We start from the raw sequence: 10,874 nt of genomic DNA, 5'->3' as shown, positions 1-10,874 counted from the left end.
CCTTGGGTCGTGCGATTGGAAGGACAGTAGGATGGATCACTGTAGTGAGAGGTGCGCGGAGACCAACTAGCTATAAACTTCACCAGAGTCGGTGATGATCTTCAGAGGATGATTAGCTGTCTTCTTCAGTTGAGGTTCTTCAACTGATTGCGTGACTGGAACTAACTAGATTGGAACGGTAACAATGGGTGCCTCAGCTCCAGTAGATATCAGTCTGATCTCTGCAAGGTACTTAACCACAAGTTGGCTCGCTGGGCACCTAATCTAACATTGATATCATTGTCACTCAGAATCAAGAATAAAATTCATCCTCCTCTAAATACCTTCATCGATTCTAACATAATAATATTCAATAAAATGGTAAGTGGGTCCAATATTATAATTTAATTGTTGAAAATTAAATAGAAAATGATACGTAAACTGTCCAATAATGTATATATAACTTCCATCATGTTTAATTTAAGATAAATTTTCACGATATTTAATCAAGGCATGTGAGGAGCGTTAAGTAGTATTTAATTGCCCAACATAATTTGAAGCCATATTATATCATGATTAGACACCCTTGCATGGGAGTTAGTGGTCACCATGGTCATTAGTGGCACTTATATTGTATTAACATTATTAAATAACAAGTATTTCTATCTAAAAAATAAAATATATTTTAAAAATTAGAAATTTGATGTTTTAAATTTGATTATTATATTAGATTAATTATGTTTTTATCAATAAAAGAAGGCATACAAAAAACCTAGGGTATTATGCGTCAAAGCAAAAAAAATAACATAAAAAACATATGTTAATCCATTTTTTAATAATACAATATAGTTAATAACATGATAATTGAAAAACAAATACATTTTAAGCTATAAAATTATAGATATCAATATTGATGTGAGAATATAGGAACAAGCGTTTGTTGTTATATTATAAATTATAACGTATGATAATCTGTATCTGAAATCTTTTAAATCGTATAATAAATAAAACATCAAGTTTCTATCACTTTCTTAGCAGAGACAATTATTGATTTCGAGTAATCCTCCTTTCAATAATTGTATTCTTTGTCATCCGTCGGAATCGAACACGCGACATTTACTCTGATGCAAACTGTATGATAAAGTGTTTGATGTCTTTACCTAACGCTAGTTGCATCACCACTTGCTATATAAGTTCTTTAAACATAATCACATGTTCTAACAATGAATTATGTGTTTTTTCATATTTTTTCTTTAGTATATCCTCGAAACATGATGTTGGTTTAATTAAGAATAATTCTGAATCCACTAATCATTATTAATTTGCATTTGATATCTCAAATCTTTATTCGAATCCAATCACAAACCTATATAGCTAACTGTCTCCAATAAAAAAATCCATATCAAATTAATACAATAAAAATTGTAATTATGGTCCAACAACATTGTTTTAATTCACATTCAATAAACATATGACAAAAAACTTGTGTGAGACGGTCTCACGGGTCGTATTTGTGAGACGAATCTCTTATATGGGTCATCCATGAAAAAGTATTACTTTTTATGCTAAGAGTATTACTTTTTATTATGAATATGGGTAGGGTTGACCCGTCTCACAGATCTTAATCTGTGAGACGGCCTCACATGAGACCCACATATTGTCAATTTTCATGCTTAATTACACTTGAATATATATAATTGCTCCTCCCACAATTATTGCCATCTATAAATATTATTTACTTAAACAGAAATATCTTTATATCCAATCAAATCCAATGCAAAAGGCAACACCAAAATTTTCTTAGAAACTACTTGATTCATTCACCCTCAACCCCACCATCCCCTCACTCCTTTTTTCTTGAATCCTAAGTATGATTAATTTTCTGTTAAAAAACCCATTAAATTGCCAGAGATTATCTTTCAAGATTTTCATTCAAAAGGGTGGATCACAGGTTTTTTCAATCACAAATTTTTTGAGTTCCAAAACGATAATTCCATTGTGTTAACTAAACACATTTAGGCCTTAAAAACTTGCTGTCGTTTTTAAGGTTGTCAACGGTACAAAACCTCGTTTTCTACACATAACAGAAAAATATAGAAATGGGGCGCCATTCTTGCAGCGTGAAACAAAAGCTGAGGAAGGGGCTGTGGTCACCAGAAGAAGATGAGAAATTGTACACTTTTATTACAAGATTCGGTGTCGGTTGCTGGAGCTCTGTGCCTAAATTAGCTGGTTTGTATTTCGCTCCCTCTGCATTTTCTTGAAATCTCAGTTCCATTTTGCTGTTTTTTTTTTGTGTTGGATTGGTGTTCTTGTCAGTTTTGAGTGGAAATATTTAAACTTTTTTTGAGATTGAAGAGGTGAATTTGTGTGATAAATGCAGGCTTGCCGAGATGTGGAAAGAGCTGCAGATTGAGGTGGATTAATTACTTGAGACCTGACCTTAAGAGGGGAATGTTCTCCCAAGAGGAGGAAGATTTGATCATCACTTTGCATAAAGCTCTTGGAAATAGGTATGAGATTATGGTTTAAATTGTTTTTTTTTCCACAGATGAGATTAATTAAATCTTTGTTGATTTGCAAGAATTTGGACCCAATTTTTGTAGGTGGGCACAGATTGCGACACAATTACGAGGAAGAACAGATAATGAGATTAAGAACTTTTGGAATTCTTGCCTCAAGAAAAAGCTCATCAAGCAAGGCATTGATCCAAACACACATATGCCTGTACACGAAATCGAAGTAAAAAAGGAGAGAGATTATGCAGACTCTGTTTCGGCACAGATTCTACAGACAAAAGGGCTTCCGAATTTATCGAATTCGATCGAAATGGATCATCAAGATTATCATTTAATGCAAATCCCTATTCAATCTTTGAATGGCAATCTTGTGACCAAACAACTGTATGATCCTCTGTTCTCGTCAGAATTCCAAACGAGCATTGATTCGGACAGATACAGTCCTAACTTTCTTTCTCAGAATATGATTCAGGGAAATCCCATCATGAATCCTAACAATTATGGATTCAACTCGATGCCGAATTTGACGACTTTCGATCGGCAAAACAACACAGATTACTACGAATGTTTATCATCAAGAAACAACATGGTTGAAAATGGAAGCACATTTTGTTGGGAAGCAGAAAATAAACTGGAATCGATGTTTCAGTTCCAGTTCAGTGGGATTCAGATCGAAGATACAAAACCAGGTCTGATTCAGAATCAGAATTTTGGTGATTTTTGTGGGTATCATATGGGATCCTTGTCTCAAGAATTGATTGGGGAAAATCTTGATGTGTTCCATGAAATGTGAAGTGTAAAACTTGTTTGTATCTTTTACAGTTTGAAATACACACACACACACACACACACGGATATTGATAATTGTAGGGAAAGATTTGAGGTGAAAATATATTTTTAGTGCTTTGCTTTACTTTGGTTTTTTTTTTTTTTAAAAGCAGATTAAATAATATGAAGCTGGTATTGTAACTTTATTCAATTCATTGTATTGGTTTGAGGGTTGGAATATAATGTTTTTTATTTGGTTGTGAATTGATCTTTTTTGTGGAACATATCCATTATGGGAGTGAACAAAGTTTCACATATGTTCATATATCTTGATTTCAGGCTAAAATTTTAGATATCTAGATCTTTCATGTCGTGTCTATTTGGGAAAATTTTTTGGTTGGAAACCATTTTTAAGAAACATTCCTCTCCAACTCAAAAAAAAATTAAAAATAAAAAAAATTAAATCAATGGATTCACTATGTGTTGTTTTTTAAAATAGTTATTCCCTATATATTTTAACCAAACAAATAATGAATATGTATGACATGACTATTTTTAAAAACAAAGATACAATGGAGCCTTTTAAAAATCAGCCCAAAAAAATGTATTCTAGCTAAGTTAATATTAAATATATATATGTTACTAGTCTTTTTTAGATCTTAAAAGAAGCTGTAAATTTCTGAACTTTTATATTTTGTTACTATCGGAAATAAATTTAGAGGAAGTTAATAAATTTATCTTAACAAATATTTCGGTTAAGTTAGCAATCTTTAAATTTTATTCTTGTCAGTTGGATTCTCAGTAAGTTAATTGGAATGAATTGTGCGAAAGTAGACTAACTTAGACTGTTCGAACAAAAAAGTTTATTAAGAAAATCAGTTAGGTTATACTGAATAGTATTTATGGTTGGGAAGCTGAAAAGTAAATAGACACAAAGTTGTATCTAGATAATCGGAGACTTCAATACTCCATCACCCTTTTTTTCTTACGGGAGGATTTCACTCAAAGACTAAGGTAATTACAAGTAATTTGAACTCACCAACTTTAGCACGCTTAACATTGCCTAATTGAAACTCTTAGTAAACTTCAATCTAAACTCTTTTGAGCAGTAAAACTTAATACTTTCAATTCACATATTTCGCAAGAAAATTCTATGCACAAATTTAATCATCAAAATGATCAGATAATAAATTATGAACGTGTGATGGATGTTCCGGTTTCACTCAAAGAATGTTTCTTCAGAGAAGATCGGTTGGTTTTCAAAAATTCAAACATAAATAGTATAACCATGTAACTTTCAGAACTTGTTCAACTTATCTATATATAGCTCAATCTGCAACGGTAATATCTTCAAAATAATATATTTGTTCAAAATATAGATGTCATTGTTGACATGTTATCGTCCTTTCTGACATATCCTTGTAGTGCACAAGAATCTGACATTCTGTTAAGATTCAGTGACTGTTGGTACGAAAAACTTTATCCACTATTTTAGCTGGATTCTTGATCCTTTGTCACTGATTATACTGATTCTTCTGGAAATATTTGGATTTGGACTAACTGATATGCTTACATAGACTATCACTTGGGCTTCATCGGTCAACCTATAATCGGTTTGGCTATTAATATCTTTCTTATGTTTTATTAGTCTTGCTCTGTAGTTAATCTCCTTATAAAACTTCATTTTACAAATATTCAGTTTTTCTTCTTGAATTCAGTTAGGTTAGGCTCTGTAATTATCCATTGGATCATCACCTTGTTAAATCACCAAAAAAATGTTCCAACAATTTCTCTTTTTCGGTGTTCGACAAAATCAAATACTGAATTCATTATTGTTAACAATATCTACAACTGAGTTATCAGACTGACTATATACATACACAATTCTACATTAACTATCTTCTAAGCTAACTGGAGTACATGTCAGTGGCTACTCCTGCGCATCAATAGATTTAGGTTGATTGGAGCCGGCTGACTTCTGATCTCCCTTTGTTTTTGTTAAAACCAGAGGATAGCTTGAGGTGGGCAAGAACCGAAGCTAACTGATAACTAATGTCTTCAATATTTTCATTGAAATTTTCTTGAACTTCTTCTATCTTGGTCAGATTTTAAAGTTTTTGGGTTGAATTTACCCCCAAGATGAGTAGCATTAGCTGTCTGAGTCTTTTTTATCTACTCCAATCGATTAAATTTGTCGATCATGCCCTTGGATATATCCACACTTCTTTGAGCATTTTATCTTTAAATGATTCCAAAGCATTCTCGGTATTCAGATTGCTCCTTTCAAGAACTGTTATAGAGGAAGTGATGGCAGTGAGACTTAAGATAATTTGATCCAGAGTTGTGCCATCAGTTAAGTCCAAAGCATGCATGAGATAATGGCTCTATTGTTTGAAGTTCTTTGGATGTAAAAACTGTTAGTCCAAGAGCCCGACTGTTGTAGCGCCCTACTTGTCCAATTATTAGGACTCTTGATTCACTTTGAGTGAGGTACTTCATTATATTCCTCTATAGTCTAGCTGATTTGTTCTTCAGTTTCTAGGCCATCTTGCTCATTCATAGCTATTTCAACCACTTCTTGTATAATTCCTCTAATGATGGAAGCTTCATTAGATTCAATCATAAGTAAATCCTCAGATATGATAACTTCTGCATTAGAAACCACTGCATCGGTCTTCTTAGGCAATGTAGACGTGAAGAGAAATTTGCTCAGTGAATGTCATCTTCATTATCATAATGTTGTTTTTCTGCAATGGATTGCACAAATTTTTCAACATTTGCAAAAGTTATCTGCCACAGAGGAGGAGAAGTGACAAGATCTAGCTGAGTAGGCAGTTTGGCTTTCTTGGAGTCAGACATAGTCAGCTACTCAAAAACAGACTGAGATGATGATCTAGCAACTTTTCTGTTCCTTGAAATCTACTAGATCAAAAATTTTATGGTCATTTTCCCAGAATTTTACCTTCATCGTCAGGGAAACAAGGTCCATATCTTGTTGGTTCATTACTGCTATATCATCAAATGTGGTTGGGCATAAATTATCACAGTTTGAACTTTGTTCAACACAAACTATTGTCAGCTTTTGAATCTTGAGAAGATCCAGAAAATAATCTCGATGTTGAAGTGTTTCAGTAATAATTACAGTTTTAACTTGTTGCAACACAACCTTATCCAGTGCTTGGTATATATTAACTACATCCTTCTTTTTCAACTTTTTAGCGAAGGTCACTGTTTTAAATTTCACCCATTCATAAAAAAATTTGATCTTCTCTTCAGAAAATTCATCAACTTCCCCCATCAACAGTTCAGTAGCTCTATTTGTGTCTGGACTGCTAATATTGGTTGCGAGACTTGAACTTCAGTTACATTCTCTTTTCTTTTTCCTAAAGCTGAGGAGAAGATAGAGACCAGTCCTGAATTTGTGGATTGGATGAGATCTCTAATCCTCTCTTTTTGTTTGTCTTGGAGGAGGGGGAGTTGTTGGCATACTGATTTTTCTGGGAGGAGCTGCCACCGCTATCAGTTTCAGTTTTTCTGTTGGATCTTCATTAGCCTTGTTTTCAGTGACCTCGACTTCTTGCACCTGAGAGATAGGTATTGTCTTGATTGGTGTAGTAGGCATAGGTCTAATTTATGTTCTTTTGGCTTTTTCCGAGGAGGCGAAAAAGTTGCTACATCGGAGTCAATGGATTGCATAATTAGTTTTCTCTTGGGCTTGGATCCAGTTTCCTTGATTTCCTTCTTTGCAATGGGTTTCTTTACAGTAGCCTTTTTTTCTCCAATTTCCTTCTTGATTACAACATCCCTACAATAGAGATATTCGGTTCTTGTCCTTTAGGCTTGAAAGAGAGAATACTTGGTGCAATGAGAGCCTTGAATTTGTGCAGAGTTGCAGAGTTTCTTAGCAAGGGTCTTGCGTCTTCAAACAATCTGCCCAAGAGAATGGCGAATCCGACTAGTTTCTTCTCATTTCGAATCACCACCTTCAGAATCTGGAATAGAATGACTAAGCAATTAATTATGAGTCTTGTCGCAATGGTTTTCATCACCAGAAATTTTTCTATAGTATAGGCATCAAATGAATCTGCCTTCGCCCGAATTGGCTACAACATCAGCCAGAAGTTTGTACTACAAATTCATCTCTTTCTTGCTCCCATATGTTTAGATATGATAACTGGATGCAAAAAACTTGAGTTTCTTGTCCTCAAATGCTTGCTGAGGCACTTCAAAAAAGTCATTAGCCCTACTGGGTAATGAAATAGGTAGAGAAGTAATCTATCTCGATCAACAGATTGTCGTCTCAAAGAAGCATAATTAACTTTCCGACTTCAGTTACTAATGCATAGAAACTTTTCAGCTCATCCACGTAGATGTCATGTAAGTCTAGGAAATTCGAGTTACGTAACCTGACTACATACAATCTAGGGTTTTACAAAATATGTGTTTAATTATTTTATTGCTTGATTATTGCATGGATATATGGTTTAGTTCATGGTTTATTTAAAGTTTCATGCATTAGGGCTTTAAGTTGTATTTCGCGCTCGAACGAAGAACGGAGACTGGGGATAATTAGGAAAAATATTTTATATTAAATAATTATTTTTAATTATTTAATATATGGTGTATTTAAGAGTGATTTTCGAAAATGGACCTTGGTTGGGTATTTTTACTCGCCAGGTTATATTTTTAACTGGTACGCAAAATTTAGCGAATCCGTGGACTTTTTGAGGGATCGGGCAATATTTTCAAAAACGTACCTAAACAAAATATTTTTCTGGTGTGTTTTTGTTCTTATTGGGCCAAAAATTCTTTTAACCCCTTTAATTTCTATTAAGAGCCCATTAGTGCATGATTATACAACTTAAACACTACATTTTAAAAACCCTAAACCTACTTACACTCCCTCACAAACTCACAGCCGCCCCTCCCCCATTCAGCAGCATTATTCTGAATTTCTAGTAGCCTCACTTTCAAAAATCCTCTCAAAGTTTTCAAAAAAATCCCTTCCCGCCTCTCCGGTGCATGTTCTATGCAAAGGTTTCGAGCGTTTAAACACATAGGCACGCTATAAATCCCTTTTTCTCATAATCCACGCTAATATAAGCTGATGTGGGTGTGTTTGCATGAGGAATGCTTAAGTATTTTATGTTGAATCGTTTATGCATCGTTTCTTCATGAAATATGCATTTTTTGACATGGAACTCACGGTTTTTTTTGTTTTTGTGTAAATTTCTGTTGATTTGTGATGCTAGGGGGCTGAACACGTCTAAGGGTTAGGTGTATAAGTGCTGGAGTCATGAAATGGTCACGTTTTGGGGGAGGTCCGATCGGTCTTCTTGAGGGGCTAGGGTTTGCGGTTGGTCGGGTGAAAGGAAAGGGTAGGCTCGGCCAAAGAGGGCTGAACCATGCCTTGGTGTGGTCCTGGAGGGTCCAAACAAAGGCCTAGGGGAGGTCCATACATGGTTGGTCTTGAGTAGAAGGGAGTTCCAAGAGCTAGGAGTCGATTTAGGACGATACTGTTGCTATGTTGTGTGTTTCATGAGGAACCGAGGGATGCGCGAGCATGGGGCTGAGGGCAGTGGCTAGGTTGGTCCAGGAGGGTCTAGAGGTGGGCTAGGAAGTGTTGGTTCGAGCTTGGTCTGGGCTAGTTGAACATGGGGTAGAGGTTGGCTTCGATTGTTGTTTTTGTTGCACAGGGCTAGCGCCGCGGCGCTGCAGCCCCTGATATTCGGTGTTTGTAGTGCTGCAGCGTTGGTGCCGGGCGCTTAGTTGCTAACCAAGTGCTGCAGCGCCACAGTGTTAGCTCCTAGGCGCAAACCCAGTGTGGATGGGGTAGTGGTTTTAGTGCTTATGACTCGTTTGAACTCGAGTTTACGTCTGGAAATAGTTGTATATTTCGAGGTGTTCTAATAAGTTGGTTGACTTCGGGTCAAAATTTTGAGGTCCATGGGTAAAACTATCAATTATTCCAGGAGCGAAATGGTCATTTTGCACCCGGGTCTATTTAGCAGTCCTGTCAGCGCTGATCACAAAAATTGCGTTTTAAATGTTTACGATATCACAAACATGACTATTTATAAAAATATGAAAAATACGCTGCATGCTTGATTTTAAAGAAATTTACAAATATGCATGATTTTTATAAGTGATGAAGATGATGACATGTTTTTGGAAGAAGAGAGCTGGTTGTGACTAATATGATGATACGATAATACGATGTCATGTAAGGCCAAGTCTCAGTGGATGGGTAACACTGTCGCTGATGTCCCCGCCGCCGGGTACCGCTGTTATACGTAGATGGATCCATCGACTAATACGATGATACGAAAGTCACAACGGAATTGGAATAAAGAAAAGTGAATACGTATATGTTGATATGATGTGATAGTAACATGTTTATGTTTTATCATGTTACGTTTATGCTTACGATTTGAAGCTCATGAAATTTATTTTTAATTACAGTAATTTTCACTATTGCATGCTATGTATATGTACTTGTTATAACGATTCAGGGTGTTGAGTCTTTAGACTCACTAGGTGTGAATGATGCAGGTTAGTATATTGGTGAGGAGATTGGAGGCGCCGAAGACTAAGTAGGCGGAGTTGGACATTATGTTATTGAGTTAGGAGTGAACATGGACATTTTCATACACTTTCTTTTTACATGTTGTTGGTTCGAGAGGATTTTTGACATATTTTTAACTGCAGTATTTTACCAGTATTGGAATCCTTTTATTTTAAAATGTGTGATTTACAACGGTTATTTCATGCATGCATTTTAATATATTTTCGAGATTTAGCTTTAAAAAAAATAGTAGTAGTTTAAGTAGTAGACGTTTCATGTCCAAAGATGAACGGAGAAAAGTCTTCAGTCCAGATGACTCAAGATCCTTGAATACTTGTGAGATAGAAGCATCTTCGATAAAATAAATTGATTTGAAATCGATTACAAGAGCATTCATGATATAAGATGGAGTTGCTGGAGGGACCATTTTTGTAATAAGTTCTTAGATATAAAAATTAGATGATTTTCGAAGTGAAAGAGAGCAAAAAGTTTGAGAGCATATTTGCTTTGAGTGAGAAAATGCAAAGGTAAGCTGCAAGAATAGCAGTTGCGTACAACAGCTTCCAACAGTTAGGTATTCAACTTCTACAATAGAAGTGGAAATTGATGTTTGTTTCTCACTGAACCAAGAAATCAATCGATTTCTAAGAAACGGACATGATCTGCTTGTACTTTTCTTATCAAGCTTATGCCCTGCATAGTCTGCATCAGAATATCCTACTAGATTGAATGATGAGTATTTAGCATACCATAATCCAATATTTTGAGTTCTTTTAAGATATTTAAGAATTTTTTTTGCAGCTGAGTAATGAGATTGTTTTAGATCGGACTGAAAACTTGCACGCATACAAATTGCAAATATGATATCTGGTCGACTGGCAGATAGGTATAATAGTGAGCTTATCAGAACTCGATACAATGTAACCTAGACTGATATTCTCCCTTCATATTTATCAAATTTTTAATATCTTCTAATCTTGTTATAGGTACAAAGGTCTCATCATAATTAATTCCCTCTTCATGTAAACCCATCGGGTTCCAAT

The 10,874-nt window shown here is 35.0% G+C and overlaps 1 protein-coding gene across 1 annotated transcript; it reads left to right on the top strand.

Moving 5' to 3' along the window:
• Positions 1 to 1,744: 1,744 nt before the first annotated feature.
• Positions 1,745 to 3,530, top strand: LOC140991890 (transcription factor MYB53-like). The gene is made up of 3 exons (XM_073462056.1): positions 1,745 to 2,211; positions 2,363 to 2,492; positions 2,586 to 3,530. Exons 1-3 carry the CDS (start codon positions 2,079 to 2,081, stop codon positions 3,289 to 3,291), a joined length of 969 nt encoding a protein of 322 aa, XP_073318157.1. The 5' UTR covers positions 1,745 to 2,078; the 3' UTR covers positions 3,292 to 3,530.
• Positions 3,531 to 10,874: the final 7,344 nt, after the last annotated feature.

Source organism: Primulina huaijiensis, chromosome 13 (genome assembly GCF_012295235.1).
Source record: "Primulina huaijiensis isolate GDHJ02 chromosome 13, ASM1229523v2, whole genome shotgun sequence".
NCBI classification, from domain to species: Eukaryota; Viridiplantae; Streptophyta; class Magnoliopsida; order Lamiales; family Gesneriaceae; genus Primulina; species Primulina huaijiensis.
This window is presented reverse-complemented; position numbering and strand designations above follow the sequence as displayed.

Bases quoted from the DNA above. Each gene is read 5' to 3' on its own strand.
- LOC140991890 (XM_073462056.1), top strand. From the start codon at position 2,079: ATGGGGCGCCATTCTTGCAGCGTGAAACAAAAGCTGAGGAAGGGGCTG. The intron at 2,212-2,362 runs GTTTGTATTTCG...TGATAAATGCAG, and splicing joins CTCTGTGCCTAAATTAGCTG to GCTTGCCGAGATGTGGAAAG. The intron at 2,493-2,585 runs GTATGAGATTAT...CAATTTTTGTAG, and splicing joins CATAAAGCTCTTGGAAATAG to GTGGGCACAGATTGCGACAC.